Source organism: Glycine max, chromosome 2, assembly GCF_000004515.6.
Source record: "Glycine max cultivar Williams 82 chromosome 2, Glycine_max_v4.0, whole genome shotgun sequence".
Lineage (NCBI taxonomy): Eukaryota > Viridiplantae > Streptophyta > Magnoliopsida > Fabales > Fabaceae > Glycine > Glycine max.
The window spans coordinates 4462272-4489392 of record NC_016089.4 but is presented as its reverse complement, the minus strand read 5'-3'; the positions used below and the strand labels follow the sequence as shown (position 1 = coordinate 4489392).

Genomic DNA, 27121 nt, shown 5'->3' with positions numbered 1-27121 from the left:
GCCACCACCCAAAAATACACTTCTCTCTTCTTTTTTCTAGGGTTTTCTCTCTCAATCTCTCTCTGTGTTTGCTGCGAAATACGAAATTAAAAAAAAAAAAAACCGGAAGCTTTTGTTCGCTGGTTAATGATTTTAATTTTATTGTTCTCAGATTAACCTTTCTCTTTGCGAATCCTATTGATTCAACGTCGATTGTGAATCTGAGTGTTTTTACTTTGATTCGATTCGATATGAAGCGAGCGAGGAAATCCAACAGGGTTTCGTGGGCTACTGGAGATAATCTGTGTCAGGTATATATATCTGCAATGATCTTTTTTTCTTCTTCCAATTTTCGATTTTTCCTTCGTTTATTGATCCTTCTTTCACTTCTTCTGATTTTTCGCTGTTCGATGTCGGTCATACCCCTTTTTTTTCTGCTTTTTCTTTTCTGCGTTCTGCCTTGACATTTCAGGCACTGGCAGCTATCGAAGAAACAGGGGACACTGCTGTCAATAATAATAATAATAATCAGAAGAAGAAGAAAAATAAATACAATCTAGACAAGATGTTTTTAAAATTTTCATTAATTTAAATGATCGAATACTTAAATAGTGGTTGATTACAGAGAAAATTGGAAATAATAATAAAAACAAGAAAAAGAATTTCAATGGAAAAAATTTAAAATCATGATAATATGTTTAAAAAATCTCAATAATTTTATTGCGTGAATACTTAAATAGTGGTTGATTACAGAAACAAATTTGGAAATAATGAGAAGGAGAAGAATACTCTGAGAATTTCCATGGAAGAAAAAATTGAAATCTTGATAATATGTTTTAAAAATCTTATTAATTTAAATGCAATAAAAAAAATTAATAAGATTTAAGGTTGTACTTAAAGGGATTTGATAACATAAAAAGTGGAAATCATGAGAATAAGAAGAAAAAGAATAAGTAAGAGATCGAAAGAAAACTTTAAAAACTTGTGTAAACCAGTCATCTGGATTGGTTGGTGAGGCGTAATGTGCATGATCGATTGGGAGTTGATGATTGGCACTATACTTGAAGAATTATATATATAATGCAGTTAATATGAAGCATGCAGAAATTCGTAACATAACCCTAAACTTCAAATTTTTTTTACAGATTATAATCTATGAAGATGTCCTTGGCTTTCTTTGATAACCTTGAAACTAGTACCTCCATTTCATTTGTAAATAGGTGTTTGTTTGGTTTGAGTAAAGGATTTCTACCGTCATATGTTATTTTCCCAAATAGTTACAAAATGATTTCTTGTTCAAAGAGTGACATTAGAAAACAATTTGACCCATTTTTAATTATCTGTGAAAACAAGAAATGGAAGTAATATTTGAAGTCATTTAATATTTTTTGCATTGGTAGCCATGCCCTTAAGATTTCATCAAAGTTTGTTGCAATTTATTGGTGACAAATCTTGGACAGAGATGGGAAGCAGCAGAGCAGCCCAAAAATGTTACACCGTAGATAACAAATCAAATGCAATTAATTTTTATACATGACTAATCCTCAAACATGAAAAGTACTCAAGGTTTAAGACAAATTCATCATCAATACTAGAAAATGTAGCTTGAGTACATAGTTCAGCAGTCAAGGCATAACTGATAACAATAAGTTGATAACAATGATAAGCACAATGCTGTTTTTTTTTTAAAAAATGATAAGAATAATGAAACAGAACACCTAGCCTTAAGAAGTGCTCTGAAACAGAGCCAAGGAATGGTGTTAAATAGAGATGTGAAATGACTGCATAAAGCACAATACAAAAGTGCAGAACCACGTAGCTTCCTCTAACTGCTACACCATGGCGATGCTGTTATACCAGCACTATTTGCTGTTATTCACCTTCAATGCACGAATATGAAAATATGGTAGATATATGTGTATCATATCTGTACTTGATACAAAATACTAAAAAATAACGGCTGCAGTTGTACCCATCAAGCAGCCTAGACCCCATCATTATTATCATTGCCATCATTTTTGGCTACAAGGGGTCCTGTTCCTGTGTTATACACAGCATCAGGAAGCTCTCACTTCCTCTGTTGATCTGTTGTTGCCCTCACCGGTGACCACACTGTTGGCACCACCCACATCAAGGAGTTCATGAAGAACAAAAGTGGTATATGCTGAGCTTTTGTGATTCAGCCCCTCTTTATTGCAAACAGAAGAGGAAAAAGATCGTTGTGCAGAAAGTTTCCACAGATACCCTTCTTTACCTATTTTTTTGAAAAATAAGTATCTTGATCAGAAAGCCTTGTGTTTTTGGGTAAAAGCTAGGGCTGTTAATTTGAGAAAAATGTTTCTCTTTTTTTTTCCGCTTTTAATTACTAAAAAATCACTTTGTTTTCTGTTTTCAAATATTGAATAGGAAATAGTGAAAACAGAAATAAAACTTTTTTTTCACTGACATGTGAGATACTTGACTAGGGAGAATCCATGCATCATAGTTTACTTAACCTGATGTAATTGAGATAAACTGACTAGGTTGATAGTTGATACTATTACTACTGAGATTTCTTTTTTTAGATAAAATTTCATAAATCCACTTCCAAAAAAGAGTATATAAAGTAAAATATCATGTTGGAAATGGAATTAAACTCATCAGAGTAATGTTGTTAAACCATGTCAAGAAATTAAAAAAGTAAAAGTAATAAAGGCATGCAATTAAATTCAAATATCATACAATTTATTGTAATTTGTCTAGATATTGAAACATGAATTTGATGTTGTATTGCCGGAAATAAATGTGATTTTTGTTATGAACACAAACAAAAAAAATTGTCATACTAAGTAATGAAAAATTCAGAAACCATATCACAAATATTACACCTGTCTTGTATATCTTTGTCCTAACAAAATTGAAGAACATGAACAATAATAAGTAAAGATAGTGCACAAATTATCTACCAACGTGTTTTAATAGTGTCCTTATCGATTGAAATATTTGCTAAGACATGTTCATTGCATTGTATCTTATCATGGAAGCTTGTTTTTTGTAGAAATAGTTAGAATGATTAGTTACAGTAGTTGAACTGTAGTTTTCTTCATTTGAAATATTTTACCATTAGTTAAATTTTAAATGATAAACAGCTGAATGGTATGAGCCATGTCATTGTGAACTACTTTCCCAGAACATTTTTGTATAGATATCCTTTTATGTTAATGAAACTTTGTATGCGGAAAACTAGGGGTGGTTCAACTTGTGCTTGAAATTTGTTCTTGAACTGCATGAAAAGGAAATGCTATATATCCTCAATCTTGTAAGGTTTTATTTTGATATTAGCCATGTCACAGTGTTCGAATTAGTGTCATCTATTTCATAGATAGCAAATGTGGTGGGCTGATGGCTTCTGTTGTGGCATAGCATCCTAGCACATAGCTTGGCTGTTGAAGAATGCTCATAGATGAGTCTAGTGGCCTGGAGAGTGCAATAGTGGGTGGTGTGGATACTAGTAACTGTTGTTTCTCTCTCTCCCCCCCCCTCTCTCACTCACATGCATGCACTATCATTCATCCTCTTCCCCTCATAAACAAGCTAAAATGCCCAAAACTCCCTTCAACCATGTATATTGAATGGATGGATTTATGAAAGAATGAAATGAAGTAATTCCTTTTTAGTTATTTGGTTATATTGAAAAGTGAAGGGAAAGAAGAAGAGATATGTAAAAGATATTTTACCCTTTTAAGAATAACTTAGATTGTTTTATACAAAATAGTTCAAGTACCCCGATATGGGGAAGAAAGTATGAGTAGATGCTTATGAAGAAGAGATGGCTGTTTTGAAATATGACAGATCGAATGTGTAAAGAGTGCAACAAATATGGTGGGATGGAAATTAAATTTGCTTGGTCTCACAGAAATAATCCCTTTCTCTTCTCATTTCGCTTCCCAATCAAAACCCAAATTCATCATTTCCTCCCATTTCAATCCTTCTTAACTCAGCCTAAACAAAGTGTAGGTGTGAATTCATCATGTTGCGTCTAGGAGTAACGGTTGTCATGCCGCAAATTGTGGCTAAAATTGCATAAAACCGTGCCCAAATCTAGATCCGGGGCCACTCCCTATGTTTTACTCAAATGACAGAAATACACGTGAAGCAACGTTTCAAAGGGTTAAAATGTTAAATCGCATGGGTCTTTATATTTAATTTGACCTCTCAAACCGATGATTTTCACTTTCTCCCTGTTTGTGAATTACTCCCACCCTTTCTCCCTTCGAGCCTTAAGCCTCTCTTCCTGAATCCTTGTGTTTGTGCCTCTTGTTAGCCAACCTTGCCCCTATTTTTCAATTACTGGCAAGCTACTTCGGGTGAGTTTTCTAATAGTAGAGCTATAATTTCCGGTGGGGAGTCTTACGGTTTTTTTATGGGGAAAAAATATAAAATTGCACAAGTCTTTAATTTGACCTCTCAAACCCATGATTTTCACTTTCTCCCTCTTTGTGAATCACTCCCATCCTTTCTCCCTTTGAGCCCTAAATTTGTCTTCATGAATCCTTGTGTTTGTGCCTCCTTTTAGCATACCTTGACCCTATTTTTCAATTTTCGGCCAGGCTTTCTACTTCCTGTGAGTTTTCTGATAGTAGATCTATAATTTCTGGTGGAGAGTTTTAGGGTTTTTTTGAAGGGTAAAAATTTAAAATTGCTCAGGTCTTTCCTTTGACCTCTCAAACCCATGATTTTCACTTTCCCCCTCTTCATGAATCGTTCCCTGCCTTTCTCTATTTGAGCCCTAAATCTCTCTTCCTGAATACTTGTGTCTGTGCCTCTTGTCAGCCAATCTTTCCCCTATTAGACAAGGTAAAATTGTTCTTGTTAGTAGAGAATTTCTTAACTTAGGGTTTGTAGATATAATCTTGATGCTCCGTCATGAGTATTTCTGTGACTGCTTATTTATACAGTGATTTTTTAATTATGTAGTGTTATAACTTCATTTCATCCCCCTCTAAAACTAATGCAAGTGACTTGGCAGGTAAAATTGTTCTTGTCTGAGGATTTTCCCTCAATAGTTGGTCAGAAATCGCAAGATCATCTTCAAGCAAAGACATCATCAATGTTACATTCTAGTATTAACGAACCTAATGATTTGCCCCCCGGGTTTGAAAGCAGTCATTTCCTAAACCAACCAAAGGTTGAATTCTCCAACATTCCCCAGATAAAATGGGAATGCCCTCCGGTGGTAATTCTCCGTCACATGTTATTTAGAAGTTAGAACCTCCTTTTGCAAGTGACCAACCTTACTGAATATTTATTGTGTTTTTTAACCATCATCTCCAACTGGGTTGTTGATAATTTTTTTATCCCTATATTGATTTATTTACTTTTCAATACAGGTTGTTGTCAGATCTCAATGGCGTGTTGCAGCAGGTGAAGAAAGTAGGGAGAAAGAGAATCAGAAACTGAGAGAAATGAGGGTGCTTGAAGCACTTTATCCCCGTCTTTCTGCCATTCCTCCTAGGTAAAATGTCACCCCTTAGTTGAGAAAGCCTTGTGGTAACTTCCTTTTGTTCTGTTGCTAACATTGTTGAGTTGTGTTTGGGTGTTTAGCCCTTCTGTCTCTTTGGATGTAGAAGAGGAAGATTATGATGATGGCAGAACTCCTCTCATCCCTATCATTCCCATTGAAGAGGAAGAATCTACGGATATTCTGCCTGAATTGGCAGTAGCACTGAAGCCTTCCCCCAATGTGCAGTCGCAGAACTCTCAGCAATATATATCAGCGAAAACTTCCATTAGTTCAGCCTCTAACGCTGCACATGCCGTTTCCTTGGATCCTTGTATAAGGCCCATGGCTGGGGTATCTTCTGGTATGGAAGCTGATTTAGCAGCAGCCTCTTCAGTTGTTGCAACCATTATAAGGAGTAATGAGCAAGGAACCCTGATTGATATGGATTTACTGGGTAAAATATTTACTGACCCAAAAATACTTGAGCAGTTGATTAATGAACATGGAACTGCAGCTACCACAGCAAGTGCTTCCTCAAATACTGTGGATATACCCACTTCTGGGTTGAAGCCTGCTATTCCATCAGTTCTGGTGTCTACACCTACACCTGATGTGACAGCTTCATGGACTACACCCACAAGTGCAGTGGGTTCATTACCTTCTGGGTTTGGGTTGAAGCCTTCAAATCCATCAGTTTCTTTATTGAATCCTACACCCATTCTGTCAGTGCCTGCAATTCCATCAGTTTCACTATTGTCTTCTTCACATGATAAGCCAGTGACTGCATCGGTTCCATTGTCCAGGCCCGTTCCTGGTATGCCAGTAACTCCCTCAGTTTCAATGCTTACTCATCATACACCTGCACCTGATATGCACAGGCCCGTCAGCAAAAATTTTCACCATGTGTCGAGTGGAATGCCCCCTGCTTTAAATAACCAGTCTCAGCAAGAGACAGCTATGGCATCCGGGCCAAAGCGAGCCAACTACTATAAAAACCTCATCAGGCAACATGGTGCAGACAAGCAAGACATCCAGGACTCGCACATAGGTATCCGTCATAGTAACTTCCAAGATATGAAACCGGTACATAACATTAAACAAAGAGAAGTGAAACCCAAAATCCTGAAACCATGCATATATTTTAAAAGCCCAAGGGGGTGCCGAAATGGTTCCAATTGCTCCTACCAGCATGATGTTTCAGCTCAGGAGGGAGCTGGTAACGTCTTAAGGGCACAGAGTGCAAAAAGATTGAAATTGGGAGGGGAGAACTAAATCTTAAAGAGGCATATCTTGACGGTAAAAAATATAATGTTTCTTTTTGTTTCACCGTACAGAACTTGAACATAAGAAAGTGAGGGTTGGAAAGAGGGAGGAGGAGTAAAAAGTGGGACATTGATTAATTGGTGGTTTACTAAGTTTTCTGGAAGTGTTTTTGGTGGCGGGATTTCGGGCTTGCAGTAATTTTCCTACAATTGGGTCGAGGGTTTTATGGTCCTCCAGGGGCAGTACTCAGTAGTTGGTTTGAGAATTTGACATTAGTGTTTTTGTCAGAGTTGTATTTTCGATTTTGCAGGTTGGGGAGATTTGTGCGGTTTCGGTCAAGTGTTGGCCATCGTGGGCGGATGGTACCCAGCCATATAAATAATTCATTTTCAGTGCATAATAAGAAATCATGAAAAAAAATGATAAAATAATGGAAAGATACCAACAAGATCCGGCTTAGTTGATAGATGATCGGTTTTTTTAAGTATGCTGATAGATTTTTGGGTCGTACATATAAAAATATTTTGTTGAGAGAAATATAATTTACTTTCATAATCTCTATACTTTCAAGATTAATCTCACTACTTTTGGTTATGAGGATATCTTGCTTATAGAATAAAATAATGTAAAGATTTTAACTTTGAGGAAGATCAATTAATTTAATGATCAAATAACAAGACATATAATCTAGGATAAGTAATGGTTACTGTTAATGCTTTTGAAAAGCTGCTTCAGAGCACATTAATGCTATGAACATGGAACAATATATTTATTTTTATGCTTGATTGGAATAACATACTTCTAAGAATATAATGTATTTCAGAGGTTATCTTAAATGAAATAATGAGGTGAATTCAGTATAAAAAAAACGAATATAATATTTTTTTTTTCAAATGAATTTGAGTGTTTTGAATATTTTTGTAAAATATTTTAAATATAAATGTTTTTTATGTTTTGGGAATTATTTATAATTTATTTTTTAATTTATTTTAACCATGAATTGTAAAGTATAACATTTTTCATAATTTCTATAATTACTGTGAAATAATAGTTAAATCAATGTAAAGTAAGACTTCTTGGCTACAATAAAAAATTAAAACAAAATACTTCTATGTAATGTCCATCAATTATATATTTTTAAATTAAAACATAAATTCAAGTGTCATGTGTCATGCACAACACGTATGCTAATTTATGAACAATGATATAAAATATTTTAAATTTTTAACACAAGAATTTATAATTTTTTTTATAGAAATTATGATCTAAAATTTTTTTAAAATCATGAAGCATAACAACTTTAACTTATTAGTTATTATCAATGTTATCTTACTCGAATCAAATCAATCATTGAATTAGGGATCAATCCGATTAAATAATTTCATAACATGTACACTTGTAAATTTTAACAAAATTCAACATATTTATGAGCATAATTAAAATTTTATATTTTATAATACACAAGACAAAAACTTTAATCACTCACTAACACGTGAACAATATTTGCCTTTAAGTATGTTAATTAATATTTTATTATATGATTTCTCTAAAAAAATAATTTTAAATGTTGAAAATTAAAAAAAAAATTAAAACATCTAAAAAAATATAGTATAAAAAATAATGAGTTAATAATGCAATTCATTCATTTGTTTTTAAAAATATAATCAAATTAATTTTTTAAAAGTAGACTAGCCCATGGGCTGACCCTAGCTTACTAGGTCCTGTGGATTTATATATGTGAACTTTTGGGCTTTAGCCCATGCATGGGTTAGAGTTAGTCTTCTATAAGTTTGTACCTTTTAATTTAGATCCCTATAAAATATTTTTCTTATTTTTAATATTTTCTTTATTTTTAATTTATGTAAGTTTTTTTTATTTTAATCCTTATAAACACAAAATTATAAAGATTATAAATAAAAAATATGAATCTTAAAAAGACTTAAATTGAAAAAATACAAACTTACAATGACTAAAAATGTTTTTTTTTACAAAAATCAAAATTAAAAAATGTTCAACGTATAGGGATTAAAATGTAAAAAAAAAAAAAAAATTATAAAAACTTAAAAAATACTAATTTATAATAACAAAAACATATTTAAACCTTTGCAAAAAATAGTAAATGTATTCCGACAAAACACATTTTTTTACCAACTTTCTAAATATTTCCACCAAAGTCAAGCTTATGACCCCAAAACAATCATTTATCATTACATTAATCACTCTTCAATTTAAATACCCCATCAACTCCTCTTATTTCTCTCTCTTCCTATCACATCATAAATCTTATTATATATTTTTTTCTATAGCTAAGTGTATAATAACATATGAAATGTTTATTAAATATTTTTCTTACCAAAGATAATGTCTCCTTACTAGGAGTGTAACCTCCTTGATCCTTATATTCTTGGAACTTTCAAACATAAAAAGGTGGAGATAATGTCTCATTTTTGTGTCTAAAGGCTCCTAGAATATAATGATAAAGGTGGTGGATCTCCTAGTAAAGAGATATTATCTTCTATAAGAAAAATATTTCATAAACATTCCAAATGCTATCATACATCGAGAGAGAAATATAATATGTATAATAGGATTTATGATGTGATAGAAAAAAAGATGGAAGGAAATGAAAAGTATGGACAGGATGTTTAAAATGAAGAGAGATTCATGTATCATTACTTGAAGAAAAAAAAAATAGTAGTATGACAGACGCCAGTGCTGAATGAATGCGTCTTGCAGATAAAAATGGCAAGACGGATTATCTATCTTGTGTTAAATTCTACTTTTACCGTAAGACCACAATTACCTGGTTTAACCACAAATTCCCGTCCCCAGCAAGAGAGAAGCTCCAGCCCAAAGACAATAGAATCCAAACCTTATAAATGTCTTTCAAAATTACAAGCATACCACATGTTTTTAATTGTCAGAAAACAATATATCATCCAAAAACATGACACCGCCATGTCTCAAACATATATCAACAGATCTTGAGTTGAACAAGAATCCTGGAAATCTTCTACAGATGTTAATGTCTCTCCCTATTAGGAGATTATTCCGTAATAATCTCATTTTGTTCTCTTAATAATGTGGACTCCGCTGTCAGTATCCACAATGTCACTTATTTCACCAATTTTAAGAGCAAAAGTTGCTTCTTCAAAAGGCTTCTGCATCTGGCCACGACCAAAAGGACCTGCACCCAAGAAAGTTATTTCAGTTCATTGACAAAATTAGTTATGAAAAATTCAGACATGTATTTCACTTCAGAAATGAATGCTAACTAAATGTAGATCCTCAGTTCTTTATGACCAAGGGTGAGATTGGTTCTAAGTCTTGAGGTCTATGTTTACATTTCTGTGAGATTCACATCAAATTTCACAATAACACCTTCAAGAGTGACATATCCACAGTTATGTGACCCTGATCCAAACACACAGCAAGTACAAATGAATTTAACGTACAAGTTTGGAGTTTCGGGCAACGGCACTCATGAAGACACCCTTACATTCAGAACCAGATAAAGCATACTAGACAGTTACACAGATTGAAAGATCTGTTGTCTTGATAGCAATTGAATAGTAGCCCTTTAAATCGTATTCTAACAACATTTGAAACGCTTACAGCTAGGCTAACTAATGCTAATTGCCATAGCAACATCTATAACGAATATATACTATCACTATATCAAATCAAAAGCTATTTTATGACACTAACTTGGAACTTATAAAGCGCTTCTCAGTTCTCAAACAAGTGGCATCATTTTTCAGGTCTTCCAATTCATAATTATATTAAACACAATGACATGAAATGTGTACTAATTAGGTACCTTCTGTGACGGGAGGAGCTAAAATATTTGAGTTTTAGTAATTAGGTACCAGTTTGGGATGCAAAACTGCCAGTTTTGGTTATGATGAAACACATTAAATGTGAGCTTTGGTGAAATATGGGGAATTCTTATGAAACTAACAATGCAGCAACAACAACAGAAAGAATGTCACTGAAAGTTAAGTTTGATGTTCTGTTAAACACTGCAAGTCCGTTAATAAGAAACACAAAGTCAGGTAGCACCAGGAAATTTGATTAATATACAGCACATGTAAACCTAACTAAGTTAAAGTCAGCAGTGGACACACCCTTACTCTTTCATTTTAAATACTTGCTCATTTAAGAGGTGCTAGATCCAGCATCAACCACCCCCAAACTATTAAACTAAATTCTCAGATAACTAAATTTATGAACCTATTCTAACTCCTTTTTTTTTTTTTTTTTTTGAGGACGGGAGCAGAAAAATCCAAACTAGCGTTAGTGAATGAGAAGACACGGTAATAACTGAATTCATCAAAGGACAAAAGGTTAGATGCAGTGCCATATGTGCTTTTGGTACTATTTTTCTCTGTTCTGAATCGAAGTTTCACCCCAATAATCCGCATCGACAAAAGTTAGATGCAGTATTAACACACAGATTACTGAAGTAAAACTCAAATTCTAACCGGAAAATAGCACCAAAAGCACCTCTGAAACCGCATCTAAGTTTTGTTCTTCATCAAATCAAGTCCATATAATTCTTGTTTTGTTCTATTACAGTAAACAGACAAGAACCCCTAAAATAACAAAACCACCACCTCACAAGTCAAGAAGACGACAAAAAATGTCTTAATGGCAAGTCTATTATTATGATCCTGCACTGCAATTTCATACTTACGAATCTCAACTAATAGAATTTTTCAAGAATAACACAATTTTCAATTATCAGATCCTTCATAAGAATACCATACGTCCAAATCTTTACACAATTAAAACTTTTAATTTTGCTATTATATAAGAAACATTCATTTTTCGACTAACCGAGATCACCGCCGCGCTTGGCGGAGCTGCAATCGGAGAAGCGAGAGGCGATGTCCTCAAAAGTGGCCTTGCCCGAAACGATGTCGTCGCGGAGGGCCTTGAGCTGAGAAACCGCGTTTTCTCTGGTTGTGCTCTTGATGATGCGGCCTTCTGGATCCTTCCACGAGGCCTTCCTTCTAGAACCTTCGTGCTTTATCAATATGTGCGAAGCCCTAACCTCACCACCACCACCAGTCTTCGACGACGACGACGACATCTTCGACTTCTTAGTCTTATTGCGGTTCTCCTTCTCCTTCTCCGCCGCCGAGGTCGACGCCTTCTTCCGCTTCCGATCTGACTCTATCTTCGCCGCTCCGGTCACTCGCCCTAGCTCCAGAGAGAAGAAAGGAAACTGTGTGAAAGTGCTGAACTCTTCAAGCTTCGGTATTTATACGGTGGTCCGAAATCAAGGGGAGCTCGTTGTTGTGCACATCTGAGACGTCCGTTCGTGCGGTCGAGATTCGTTGTGGATTCTGTATTGTTCGGAAAAAACCAAATGCCCGAGCTCTGTTTGCGCCGCGTGTCAAAATATGATTGGTTTCTTGGCTTCTATACTTAATTAATTATGATGATGCTCTTCTCATCTCATATGGCATAAATGTAGATCTTTGTGTTTGTGACTGTATTTGTACGGATAAAGGTCCAAGGATGAAGCAGAGCAGTTCATAAATCATAGTTGCTTCCTTTTATTTACTTTTTAAAAAATGAAATTTTTGTATTCCGAAAACCAAATTGAGAATTGTTTGGTTATAATTAGCTCTTATATCTTGTTTTATAGTTAGAAAATTTATTATCATACTTTTCAATAATGTAAGAAAGAAAAAAAAGAATAATTTTTTTTAAAAAGAGTCCAACCGACCGGACGATTTTTAGATAGATATAAATAACACATTTTCAAAAAAAATAATAAGTTTAATTCAATTTCCTAAAAAAGAACAATTCAATATTTTTAAGAGACTAATTTAACTATATACTAGCACTTCACAAAAGTAATAAAATATTTGATTTTAATCCCTACATTTTAAAAAAAACCTACAATTTTACTTCAATCATCAATTTTGTAAACATTTTTTTTTATATTTTGGTTAATTGTTCTCTAAAGTCTAAATCTAACAAATTCATTCAAAAAGTACCACTAAGAAACAATTTAATTAATTAATATATAAAAGAAAATAAACTTAATGCAAAATTAAAAATTCAACCAAATTTTCGAAGTTTTTAAAATATAAAAACTAAAATTACATATGAAGAATTAAAAAAAGACCTCTATTACAATTTAGCCAATAATATAAGCTTTTCAAAATATTGTAAGATTCTAACACGCACAAACGTAATAGGTTCGTCTTCCACTTGACGAATAGCAAGTTAAAATTACTAGTTTTTTTACTTTGTCACTCTTTTGAATAATACTAATAAAATAATAAAAAGTTCTTCCGTTGTCTTCATAAATAAAAAAGGTAAATGTAAGAGAACAAAAAAATCAAAGGGTTTCTTTTTTGAAGGATAAGAGGGAGACTCAAGACTTTACAAGTACAGTAATTACAACACAATCGTTTAATCAAAGCCCTGCAACTGATGCAAGCTATTGAACAAAACCTATAGGAACTGAAGCGAAGCAAGCTAGTTGAAGAATGACAAGTTGACAATCTGAGCAAACTTCCCACGAGGCCAACTACAAATCCCTCAAAATAGGCCAACCCTTTTTAATAATATCGTTGATCTTGGCATCAATTTGCTTTTGGATATTTGGAGGGCAAAGCTCGGCCACATATCCATTCAATTTTGTTGCCAGGCTAGACCTCTCAAGCTCCTCTGCAGGAAGGTTCCCAATTAACTGAAGAAGGATGGTATTTTGCTTGAGTTCAAATTTCTGCATATTTTAGAACAGAACAGGCAATTTCAGTTAGTGATTTGATTTAATTTAATGGGTCAGAACTTCGAGAGTAATAGAATTGTACTTAGCAAAATTGTCTAATAGTAGACAACAAAAATCAACTCAATTTCCAATGGTATGTTTTTATGGCCAGAATAAGAACTCTAATAAGTAATGCTTGCATATTATTTACAAATATGTAGATTGTATCAATTTAAGGCAGCTCGAACTAGAATTTAACCCTCATGATTGATGTCTCTTCAAAGAAAAATGAGTATTTGCTATCTTCAAAAAGGTTAATAGCCCCCTACCAATGATATGCACAAGACAACCTGGAGGTTTTAGTTCTCTAGAAAGTGACAAATCAACTACCAATGATATGCATATGAAATCTAACAACCCCAGTCCCCCAGTACCAAGAATATGGAACAGTAAGAGATTAAATCTTTATGATGCACATATGTGCCAAAATTGGGGATGTCTTCATATCGCATAACGGTAAAGTTTCCCTTAGTAACCAGTCGGCCACAAGTTTGAATCCAGAAATAGCCTCTTTGCATACACAAGGGAAATGCTAGATACAATGACCCTCTCTCATACCTTTGTGCAACAAGGAGCCTCCATGGCACCGGGGACCTTAGTTTTATTTGTACCCACATCCAAGCAACATAGCAGGAAATGCTTTTCTTAGAAACATTGATAAGGCATCAGACTACCCACAGATTGGAGGTCTATTCTAGAAAATCTAGGATTTAGTTTTAATTACTGCAGTTTTAATAACTTGATGTTAGGACTTAGTTTTAATAATCACTGCAGTTTTCATAAGTGTCGTGTGACAGTTTCTGTGGCGAATAATTATGTATTTGGTTTATATCGGTGTGGTAATCTTGGGGGGACTATTAAGTCATGTCTTCGGTAGCTTTTCTGACAGAAGTAGTCTCTAAAGGAGTTTTTGAACTCTGGGAAAGCAAGAAATTGCTGAAATATCTGTATAATCTGCTGTGACTTAATCCTATTTCCATCTATTTCAAATTGGTATTCTATCAAACATTATTTTGGAAACATACCTGGTGCTCTGGCTCTGCAGGGTAAAATGTTCCAAGTTGCAGAATTTGAGTAGTCACAATGCTGCTTCTTGACCTGGTTTGTTCCTGTTCTTTGCTGACAGCAGCCATTCTTGATTCTTCGGTTCCATTAACAAAAATAATAGATCTGCCAGCATATAGGTATAGTTCAGTACATAGCAGTCAGCATGAGGCTGGATATGAAGGAAGATCACAAGAAATTGTGGTTGGCATCAGTGCTCCTCCTACCTGTACTGATTACCCACATCAGGACCTTGGCCATACACTTGCCTAGGATCATGACTTGACCAAAAGACATCCAGGAGTTCCCTAAAGCTAATCAGCTGTGGGTCATACTCGACCTGCATTGTAATCGCGAGCCATAACAGCAAATTCAACAAAATCATCCAACTTCAATTCATCATATTAATGAATTAATGCAGTTAAATCTGGATTTTAAGATGTTACATGGATTGAATTTAGTTTGTTTGTAAAAGTTAAAACAAAAGAAAGTTGCACCCGTGAATGTATGAATACAGGATTTTGATGATGCCAAAGTAGAATCAAACAAGGTTGTTTCAACAAACATTCAAAGGTTAAGCATTGCTTAAAGATTAATTCAAGGTCAAGCAAACAAGATCAAAAAAAAGATACGGCCTCAAACAATCTCACTGGTTGATTGGTTTTGACCTCAAAACAAATTATTTTCAAGAGATCAAAGGCACTGGTAATTGATTACTAGATAGTATAATCGATTATCAGAGACAAATTTGAAAATAAGCTTTTTAAAAGGATTTTGAAATTAGAATTTTGAATCTTATAATCGATTACCAGATGTTTGTAATCGATCGATTACCAGTAACGACACTTTATAAAACACTTTAAAAAGTCATGACCCTTCAAAAATATAACTGTGTAATCGATTATCAGAAACTTGTAATCGATTACCAATGAGAAAATTTCAGAAAAGCTTTTTGAAAAGACACATCTCTTCAAACTATTTTGAAAAGACACAATGGACCTATATATATATATATATATATATATATATATATATATATATATATATATATATATATATATATGAGTGTCTGATTTCGAAAAGCAAGATAGAGAGTTTTAAAGAGAACTTAATTGTCAAATCCTCTCTAAACAACTATTGTCAAACACTTGCAAATTTATTGAAAATTCTTCTAGGAACATCAATTTGTATCATCTATTCTAGAGGAGAAAAATCTTTCTATTCATCTCATAAACTCAGTTGTAATCAAGAAACTGGTTGTCTCTTGGATTGTAAGAATCTTGAACACAAGAATGAGGGATCCCAAGGTGTGTTCAAAGTCTGTAAAGGATTTACAGAGATAGTGAAAAAATCTCAAGTGGGTTGCTTGAGGATTGAACGTAGACACGGGAAGTGGCCGAACCAGTATAAATCGAGTTTGCAATTCTCCCTTCCCTTATCTCAGTTATTTTTACTGCAAATTATTTTATCTTGCGCATTTAAAAGAACATTGTTAAATTGATTACTTCTTCTTCTTCTGCATTCTGAGCCTATCATTTAAAAGGGGGTTAAAACTTGTTAGTGAGAAATTTTGTAAGACTTAATTCACCCCTCCTCTTAAGTTATTAAGGTCGCTTGTCCAACAAGACCATCTGTTCAATGTTATGAAAAATTATTAACATATAGTAGTCTACATGAATTCCAGATTCAACACAACCACACTTACACTATGATAAAGCATGTTACAATAATATCTTCAAAGGATCTATAAATGAAAACTTTCTTTCACAGGCCTATGATTTCAAACTATTCAATGCAGATCACAGTCCCTGCCATTCACAACTTCAACATTCAACTGTCCATGCCAACGACTTCATGTTTTATAAAAGCATAAGGATCTATGCATATCAAATCAAGTGATGGCCTTTGGGGTTTGCAGACTTAAAACAAGTAGATTTCTCCCAGACATTGGTTTGGCACAGGCCTAAAAATGGGCACCCTTTATGCAACCTTTACCACATGTTAGGACTTGACATTTCTTTGGAAACAGAAGTCGTTGAATTGTAATTGAACTTGGATTCTTTAGATGTTTTCATCTCATACTTCAAAATTTCATTGTTCACTAATTAACTAGGGAACCCAGATACGATGACAGTGTGAGAACACTAACATGAATAAACATACTCAAATACACCTCGGAAAAAATATAAAAAATAGAATAACTGCTTACCAATCCTAATAACCACAAATAAATATGAAAGGATTAGGTGTTTGCAATAAATCAACCAGCTCCAAAATCAAAACTACACCATGATATTGAGATTATTTGATTGTTTTAAGCTTTTAGTTTCTGGGTGCTAAAGCACTCTGCATCACTGTGTGAAAGAACATAAAATTCAATCAAGTGTCTAAACAAACAGAATTTGCTTGTTTTCTCTAATAACGCGTCTAGGGAAAAGTGGATAAGAAATGGATAGCTAGAAAACTTATTGTTTGAACTGTGACTTAGAAAATGTTGGTAAGGATGTAACAATCAGAAAACACCACAATTAAAATTGCCGGTTGAGCAAATCTCACTCACCATCCAAGACAACTATGAAAAGAAAGGCTATTAGGGGAAACGAACTCTAGTTTCAGAGTAGTTTCAACCACGATAATTAACAAAGTCATTTCAAATCTTCATCTCTAGCACTTATCCCCATTCCATGCTATTTTTATTTGTCCATGGTTGGACACTAAATGTGGATAGCTCTCCTGACAGAGATCCAAACCTTGGTTCACTACCTCCATTGGTCACCATGCTCTACTAATTAGAAATGGGATTTAGCTGCTCTGTAAAGTAAAGATGACGATGCACTTTGGTGGATAAATAGAAGCTATACTATAACCAATAAAAAAAAAAACTGAAAAAATTTCAACAACTTCACAGTTGGTCACGTACATGGATATGACAATTTAAACCAATTAAATGATAGTAAGTCCAATCTATCTTATACTTAAAACATTGATTATCAATTCGGAACGAAATTAAGGAATTCAATTGAGAACCTTGACGGACTCGGCGTGGTCACCGAGGCTTCGATATTCGGGGTTGGGTTTGGATCCGCCGGCGTAGCCGACGGTGGTGCGAACGACGCCGGGCAAGCAGCCGAACACCGCTTCGGATCTCCAGAAGCTGCCGAGGGCGAAGACGGCGACATGCAGGCGGTGTTGGTCTCCCGGGTCGAGGGCGGGTTGGGCGATCCGATCCGGGAACCTGATGCAGAGAGCATTGTCGACGAGTATGAGGACGATCAACACTGAGAAATGATGATAATGGTTATGGTTCCTCTCTGGAACTGCCATTTAGCCACCAAGCTGCGGGACACAAGTTGTCGTTTTTAGGAGGTGTACGTGCCAATGGCCGAAGGCGCCACCCCCACCAATCCGTCGTTTTGATGATACCACACACTACAACTACTATTTTAATCTATATCTTGTTAATTGAAATTTATTAAAAAAAAAACAAAATCATTTTATAGGTCTCGCATGTTTAATTATTTTTTCTTCTAATTTTAAAGGTTTTTTTTTAAACTTAATTTTATAGTTTTTAATATATTTACAACACTTTTTTACGACACAAATACATTAGAGAATCTGACGATATAGTCAAAGGAACATGACAATTTTAATATTCACATTTAGATTATTATGTGATTTTTATTATAAAAAAAACAAAAGAGAGTATATCAATGTAGTATGATGTTTTTGTTTTATTTTAATTTTTAAAAGAATAATTAATTTTATTTGATTATTTACTCTCTAATCTTCTTTATCTAAATTTGATTAAAACATATTTTTGTTTCTTAAAATATCACGAATTTAGTTTTGGTTTCTGTAAATATTTAATATGTATTTAGTTTTTATATGTATTAAAATTGATATGATTTTAATTTCTCTTCAAAAACTAAAATTATGTGTTTTTTTTGTTAAAGTGTTGAATCTATAAATGTATTAAATAACTTATGCATATTTACATGACTTCGCTCTGTATATATTTTGCTATTATTATTATTTGCACATTATTATTTGAAGTGTACTCCATGTTTTAATTCTGAAAGCTGATTTGTGTGTTTTTTTTTTTCTTCTTTAAGAAACAGTTGCATATCCTTAAACTTCTCATGCAGTAGTTTTTTTTTTTTTTAAATTTTCTCAGATTTAAACCAAACAAAAATCCCCTTCTCATGTCTTAAATATAAGGAATTTTTACCCTTACCAAATCTATCATTCAAAGAGCTTGCCTTGTAAGAGAGGATGCGCTTGTGTAATCACATTGTATGGGTATGATTTTTCTTTTGTAATTAAATTAAAACAAAAAAGATTAGGAATGAACAAAATCCTTTGTTAATAATATTTCCTAATTTTGTTAGAAGACATGTCTTCCAATAATGAAAAAAGCTTTGAACTTTTTTTTTATATAAAAATAGCTAGCAGAGACTGGGTGGTAAAAGAATTCATCAATCATCTCTCAATCCAAACAACCCAACACATGAAAAGCATAGCTAGGTCCAGAAGAAGCCAGGGACATATCAGCATCGAAAGCTTGTTAATCACAAAATGAGAATATTTATTTGATATACTTTCATGGCAAAACAGTTTTCGTTGAAAAGAAATTCTGCATGAACTCCATCCCCTTAATCTGAATTTTTATAGTTCTAAGGTTGGTATTATAGTCATTGCTTATTTGATTCTATTGGTTAAAAAAATTTAAAAATAATTGAAAAAAATCAATTAAAAAATTACAATTTCTCTAAAAAAAATGAAAATTACCATTCGATTATAGGGACAACATAACCAAAACAACAGTTCAGTAAAAAAAATTCGTTAACCAACTCATCTTTAAAATTATTGGAAATCTCAAATCACAAACAATAAATAGTAAATAACCATTGCTTAACCACCATGAAGATACAAGACAAGTGATATGCATCCTTGCGTAGTGAAACACTTATTTCAAGTACATATTCATGGCCACACATTACTTAAATGTGACCATGAATATCACCCTCGAAGCCTATCAATTAAATTTAATCAATAAATGGTATGATATAATTCAATTTGTCAAAAGAACTAATTTAACCAGTAGGAACTAGATAAAATAGCAATAATCTGCAGCATTGAACATGCAACCAAACAAATATAGAAGACCGTCTATTGAAAACTCCATATGTTGGGAAGAAAATGGTTCTGAAGAAGGTGCCCAAATAGTTTAACAAACAAACTATCAGAAAAAAGAAAAACAAAACTGAAAAACTTGCAATCAAATATAATAACCCTAACAACGTTCTCTTTAAGCCTTATCAGCCTTGGCAGCAGTTGCAGCAGCTTGTCCTCTAAGACGACCAGTCCTCCTAGCAGCAATGAGACCAACCTTCTGTCCAGGAGGAGCATCACGCCTGACAGTACTTGCGTGACCAATATGCTGGTGATTACCTCCTCCGTGGGGATGCTCAACAGGGTTCATAGCAACACCACGAACCTTGGGCCAGCAATTCCTCTTCACTCTGAACTTGTGGTAAGCATTTCCAGCCTTGAGAAGAGGCTTCTCAGTTCTCCCTCCACCTGCAACTTGACCAATCATGGCCCTACAGTCACTTGGAACAATCTTCTTTGAACCAGATGGGAGCTTAATCCTGAAACAAACACAATTACACTAAACCCAAATGCCCAAGCATTACAATAAAAAACCCTTGAACCAATTCAGCCAAACACCCAATCATCATCAATGAATTATAAATTATGCTATTCACTTCTATAAAATGCTCAATCCTTTAACAAGGCACAAAATGCAATTAAACCGCACCCACATGCCAAACATTTCAATAAAACTCCTCAAACCAATTCATCCAAATTCCAAACCCTACTCTTCGATAGATTATATACTATGCTATCCACTTCAACAAAAACTTTAATCCTGTAACGAATTGAAAACCCAAATGCCCTAGCAGTTTAATAAAAACCCTTGAAACCAATTTACTCAAACCTCCAACCCTCATCAATAAATCATAAATTACGCCAGACACTTTAACAATTAAGCCAAACTTATCATTTCAATTAAACCCTTAAATCAATTCGTCCAAATTCCCAAAATTACGCTATGCAGTTAAACCTTAGTCCTGAAACAAAGAGCAAAACACCATTAAACTGCACCTAACATTTCAATTAAAAATAAACTAAACAAATCACCCATATTCTCAACCAATAAATCATAAACCAAGCTATGCACTTAAAAAAATCACAATTAACAAACAAATTCACATCTTACCTTTCAACCTGGATCTAAAACTAATCAAACAAAACTACTACTATCACTAATAACTGATTCAATTAATACTAAACATCGATACCTAGAGGTGTCATTATCAGGGTTGTGACTGATAACAATGGCGTAGTCTCCAGACGCCCTAGCGAAGACGCCGCGGTCGCCGACATGGTGCTCGACGTTGCAGATGACAGCTCCTTCAGGAATGGATCGAAGAGGCAACACATTGCCGACAACGAGGGTGGCCTTCTTGCCGCAGTAGATGAACTGGCCGGTGTAGAGACCCTCGGCGGCGATGAAGAGCTCGTTCTGCTTCTTGTAGCGGAACGGGTGGCGGAAGGCGACCTTAGCGAGAGGCGCGCCACGGCCAGGATCGTGGATGACGTCAGTGACGACACCCTTCAGGTAGCCGTTGCGCTCTCCGAAATCCAGGCTCCGGAAGCGGGCAGGGCCCTTGCGGTGGTGCGTGTGGGACTTGAAGACCGAGCCTGCTCCCTTACGCTGCGCACGGATCACACGTCCCATTGCGGCGACGACGATGAAGAAGATTGTTTAACCTACCTTGGCTCTGGAGTGGGGATTCTAGGGTTTTTTCGGGTGGGAAAGAGGCGTATATATAGGAGGACGTACTCGACTGAATCTATACGTGCTGGTCCAAGCCCAATATCATTCTCAATGGTGCTTTGCTATTTAAACTCCCATCTTCTCCAAAAACAAAAAGTGACAAAAATAATAAGAGTAATGATACACTCATACACAAACTCCTTATTATTTTAAATATTCCTTCAATATTTTTTATTTTTTTATTTTTCTCTTTCTATCACATCATAAATCCAATCATACATTATTTTTTTTTCTTTTCCTTTCTCTAGGTGTCAAATAGCACATTAGGTGTTCATGTAAGGTTTTTCAAATAATAATCCCGACCTGACACCTTATAATGTTACTTTTTCAAAGAAATTTAACAAAACAGAAACTTGTTTTGGTAGTTTAATTTAGTTCCCCCATAATAATCGATTATTATTAAAAAGGATAACATGTATCATAATTAATTCAATTAATGCTAAAAGATGATTTTTTTTATAAACAAAAGTAACTAATATATAAAATTAATTTCATAATAAAAATAATTTTACATTGTGTTACAAGAGTGTCGAAACTCGGGAGTATTTTTTTTATCATAAATAAGTTTTTGTCAAAGATAGAGGTTTAAATATCAATGAGGAAGTGCAATAGCAAAGCAGTTCAAAATGTACCGGTGGACTTCTTGACTTCATTTTGGGCTGTGAAGTAGGACGCCAACAGGGTGTCCAAAAACCTATTTTGAACTAAACTAATCCAATGATTTCTCGACAAAAACAAATGTCGCCAACAATAAATATTGCTTTCATCATTTCGCTTTCAAAACCAATAATAAAAGATTTTACGGAAATAAAAAGTTGGTAAAAATAAGAAAAAAAAATCGTTACAATATATTAGGGATTTTGGAATAGAACTGCTAATAAAGATTCTTCTTCCAAATAGTGTAAGTTGATAGTGATTTGTGAGTTGTTGAAAGAATACACTAAAAAGAATAAGTAGACTTATTTTACAAATTTAAACAACATTTAACACATAGTGTAGGGATTATTTAGCAAAATAAAATCTTAACCATTATTTTCTCACCCTCTAGATTTACTAACAGTATCTATACTCCCAATTTAGTTGGAATAAGGAAATCGGCTCCGTATACCAAATAGTAAAACGTAGTTAAACTTTATAGAAAGTAATCATTCAAAATACGGGTGGTCTAACTGCTTCATGGAATTAATTGGTCCAACAAAATTACATAGAATTTTGTGCACAAAAAAATTTAAACAAATACATATAATTTTATTGGATCACATAGGATGGGATTGTTTAATCCCATTTTTAATTGGTGGTTAGTTAGACAAACACTTCAAAATAAAGTATCTTAGACTTTAATTTTTTTTAAAAAAATAATTAGTAATTTAAGATTTTTTAAAATTAAATATATTAAACAATGATATAATCATACATTTTTAAGAAATATATAAGAAAATATTATTTCTCTCCAAAAAAAAAATTGTTTTTAATACGTAAGAGTGGATTACATACCAAATTCTTCAGGTCTAGAACGAAAGCATTTGGGTGGTAAAAACCAATGCTTAACAGAATCCCATCAACCTTCTCAGTTTGGCCCAAACCTTTTTGGTTTGGGGGGTACTTACTCCTTAGGCTAATTGTTAAACGTATTTTTTTAATAACTAAATAAAAATATTTTTTCTTATTGATAACTTTATTTAATATATTTTATTTTATTTTTTCACTCGTTTAAATATCCCTTATTTTTTCTTTTTACTATTAATTTTTCTTCCCTTTCTTATTATCTGACACTTTTCGTGTTTTCCTTCTTTATTCCTTTGAAGTTTGATCATTTGTTCTTCCTTCTAGTGACATTCTTCTTTCGCAAAAAATAATTTATACTGCCTTTAATCAACATAACTTACCCAAAATAATTTTTCCACCTTAGAATTTTTCCTATAACCCCAACAACATAACTCTTGCTCAAAGTTTTCTCTAAGCTATTTTGTCGTTATGGTCCAAGACCTGGGGATCGATGCACCATTACACATGTTGTAGGAAAGTTTTAAGTACTCAAGATGGGATGTGAGTCCTGTGTATGTTTTATCTCATGCTCATTAATCTCAGTACTGCTGCACCAGAAAAAGATTGCAAATAATGGTGGGAACCATTTAAAATATTTGTTGTGTGGACAAATCTTCCCACTCTACAGTTGAAGGGTACGTTTACCAATTATAAGAGTATTTTGGATAACAAAAATATAAAAAAAAATAGAAAGGGTTATGTTTAAAATTATCATGAATTAATGACTAAAATCTATGTTGATCAACACGATTTCTTTTCTTGTCTAAATAAAGAGGGAAAAATAGAAAAGAATATGATAGGTGAAAATATCAGTTTTTAATATTTATTTGAGAAAAAAAGTAAAAAAAAAGAAAGAAGTCTTGTTTTTTTTTTTACTATCTCGTATATATAAAAAAAACTCTTCCTAGCTAACTTGCCACGAAATTGGGGTGGCCGGGGGAGGAGGAATGTTTGTTGCATTATATTCTTTGAGAAATTATTTTTGTAGAAGCATTTTGTTTATTTAACAAAGAGTGATAAGAAATACGAAATATATATTTTTATATCCTCCACAAGTATAAGATGGATGAATATGGTGAAAAGAGACAAGGAGAAAACTATATTTTAACAACGGTTAATACAAATAATAATAACAAATTATGTTTCCTTAATATGTAAGTGATTTAGATTCTAATTCTAATTAATCTTTGAATACAAAATAAAATAAGTTAAAAGAAAGATATTCACCTTGCAAAATTTCCGGAAAAAAATTATTCATCACTTTGGGTGGTGGAAGATATGAACCATTTCAGGGGAAAAAAAATATAGCTTTACGTCTTTACCCCTGTCTCGTGTTCCCATATCCACAAGTCATCCTTGATAGAATTCAACATAGAAGTTGCATAAAATAGGGAATATTCCACCAGTCAAGTGTCTTGTAAAAAGGTAATGCAAAATATAGCAAAAATCAAGAATTCCGTGATTACCTTCAATAATTCATTATTGAATTTGCAACTTTAACATGTGAACTTAAAGTTGTTAACTAGTCGATACGAAACTTCTTGGAAAGTGTTGTTCTCATCTGAATGTGTAGTCTTTTCTTTCTTTCATGCAATTATTATAACTAAATAATTGATAGCCACTACTTTAGATAACTATAAACTAATAAATCCTTTCCTAATACCTTGTCCACCATATGAGAATACCTCTAAAACTAAGTGTATGTTTGGAAAATATTTTAACTATTTTTAATTTTTTTTTATTAATTAAAAATCTTGTTTTGGACCATATTAATAATATTTTATAAATAAGTTTATTTTAATATCGTAGTGGGTTTTTTTTTACGTTACTAGTTCAAATAACGTGTTAGATTCTATTTTTTATTTTAAAAATATTTATTAAATTTACTTTTTAATCTTTTACATAAGATGGAGTTTTATTTTTAATTTTTAATTTTTATACTTCTACTCATTTATGGTCTACTTAATTATATGTTGTTTTTTTTTTAAAAAAATGGTCAGCATATTTTAAGATATAATATAAGATTGTTATATGAAACTAAAATTATAATTAAAAATTGATCTTACAATAATTCAAAATTAAAAAATAAACTAACATAATTATCAAAAATATATTTTTATCTTTAAATAACATTATATAAAAATATCATATAAATATAAAAAAATAATATTTTATATTTATCAAATATTTTAATAAATATTTTTACTAAACATTTACAATTTAAAAAATGAGTATAACAACTTTTGGTGTACAATTTTCAACTACATCAATCAAATATAACCAAATCAAGATTAGTGAGCGAAGTTAAAGTTCTCAACAATGCCATGCATGTATAGAACGCAGTCCGATTCTGGATGGACTCTTTGGGACTCCCTACCACAAAACTCACACATTCATAGCAGCCTTAAAATATCAAAATTAAAATAAGAAAGAAAAAGTTTTGCTCTATTTATGGGGCTATGGTTTCACATCTTGTTATTTGTTAGGCAAGAAAGGAAGGACAAAAGGATTGAGGATTTAATTGTCTAGACCCCAGATGGCTCATACCATAGGCAATGAGGTCCCATTTACATGTACATCAAATGGACAAAATTAAGCATGTGTTTGTCATCAGAGGCCTATTATTTAACTGTGATATCATCAATTATGGAGTTAGTACGGACTGTTGAGTTGGCACTAATATAGGTCCAATCTCATGCACATAATTCTCAGGTGATAAGAAAGAAATAATGTCACTGCATCAATAAATTGTTGGTTCAGAAAATATTGAATTTTTTCATTTTAAATAAAATCTTGAGTTTAATTTTTTATAGATGAAAAAATGTGGTTAAAAGAATAATTCTCCCAGAGATAATTAGTGAATTTTTTTGGTGGAAAAATTAGTAATACATTATACTAATAACATGATTAACTTTGTCCTATATGTGGGGTGGGAGAGTAAATGAAACATTATTATTAATTGAGAATGTTCATGGTTGGATTAGGACTCTCTAACTTCCTTAATCATGCTTGGGATGAGAATTTTAAACTCGTACTATTTCAGTTCATTGGAGTTTATGTCACACTTGTTATCTGAGAAAGCAAGAAATTAATGCTTGATGTCATTACTCGGAGCCATCTTTTCCAATGCTAGGCTACTACTCCCATATTTGCGTAATTATTTCCTTTGGTGAATAAAACTTCCTTTCAATGAGAAAGGAGAATGTGACATAATGGTCAATTATGTATCAATTATGATGCATGATTAATCACTACGTACACTGTGATGGCCATGAACTAAGCCGATATTTATTCACAAATTACCAATTCGACTTATGTACCCCTGCTGTTTTGTATTGCAATTCGTGATGCTAATAAAAAGTTACAATTTCATAATGGTGTATCATACTGTCCAAATACAAAAAGTATAAGCTATGGTCCATCAGTTCCTTTGGGATCTTTACAAAGTACATTTTGGTTTGATAAAAGAAAATGAAGCTGTTCACGACATAGAATATATGCATTGAACAATAAGCTCTTGGCTAGTAATTTATTGAGTGTGTCGTGGTTTCTCAAAGTTATTATATTGCGCTGATTAAGAATAAGGCTCACCCATCCTTAATTATTGAATGCTTCACAACCCCTTAATCATTAAGCTTGCATGAAAGGTGTGCTTGCTCGCGAGTAATTAATCCACAATTTTTTAAGTGCTAAGTCTGAGACGTAAACATGTGCTCAGTTAGATGATCCATAAGCAGTTGACACATAAACAATTATGAAACAAAAATAAAATCAATAATGGTATCTATTGCCACCAAAATCTTGTTGGGATTTGAAACTGGAACTTGTAAAATAACAATAATTTCCCTCCACTCCGTTTCTTTATATGGAAAACTAACTTTTTGCATCTCAAGTTTATTTTATTTTTATATATTTAATGATATTATAAAAATATTCACAATATTGTAATTAAGTTCCAGTGGATTCTAATTAAGTTTAATAAGTTTCAGGTATCCATGTAAGTAAGAGAATCTCAGACTTAATTAGCAATTTCCATTAATTTGCTTTTTTTCCCTTGTGCTGGAAATAAGTGTAACTTCAAAGCTAAAACTTGGTACTAGTTGTAACTTGG

At 33.1% G+C, this 27121-nt stretch overlaps 4 protein-coding genes across 4 annotated transcripts; 1 reads left to right on the top strand and 3 right to left on the bottom strand.

Annotated features, from left to right (window-relative positions):
- Window positions 1-12: 12 nt before the first annotated feature.
- LOC100783272 (zinc finger CCCH domain-containing protein 30) lies at window positions 13-7276 on the top strand. The gene is made up of 4 exons (XM_026124761.2): window positions 13-290; window positions 4988-5194; window positions 5349-5473; window positions 5563-7276. Exons 1-4 carry the CDS (start codon window positions 231-233, stop codon window positions 6731-6733), a joined length of 1563 nt encoding a protein of 520 aa, XP_025980546.1. The 5' UTR covers window positions 13-230; the 3' UTR covers window positions 6734-7276.
- A 2300-nt stretch (window positions 7277-9576) lies between these two features.
- Window positions 9577-11960, bottom strand: LOC100499854 (uncharacterized). Its single transcript, NM_001250015.2, is given in 2 exon segments — window positions 9577-9911; window positions 11564-11960. Coding segments are annotated over 2 exon segments (381 nt in total). The 5' UTR covers window positions 11820-11960; the 3' UTR covers window positions 9577-9786.
- A 1060-nt stretch (window positions 11961-13020) lies between these two features.
- LOC100782739 (peptide methionine sulfoxide reductase A5) lies at window positions 13021-18016 on the bottom strand. The gene is made up of 4 exons (XM_003519823.4): window positions 17589-18016; window positions 14789-14901; window positions 14543-14687; window positions 13021-13472 (listed from the first exon to the last, which is right to left on the bottom strand). Exons 1-4 carry the CDS (start codon window positions 17883-17885, stop codon window positions 13275-13277), a joined length of 753 nt encoding a protein of 250 aa, XP_003519871.1. The 5' UTR covers window positions 17886-18016; the 3' UTR covers window positions 13021-13274.
- A 1634-nt stretch (window positions 18017-19650) lies between these two features.
- RPL2 (ribosomal protein L2) lies at window positions 19651-21427 on the bottom strand. The gene is made up of 2 exons (NM_001249345.2): window positions 20927-21427; window positions 19651-20212 (listed from the first exon to the last, which is right to left on the bottom strand). The coding sequence occupies exons 1-2, from the start codon at window positions 21364-21366 to the stop codon at window positions 19870-19872; spliced, it is 783 nt and encodes a 260-aa protein (NP_001236274.2). The 5' UTR covers window positions 21367-21427; the 3' UTR covers window positions 19651-19869.
- Window positions 21428-27121: the final 5694 nt, after the last annotated feature.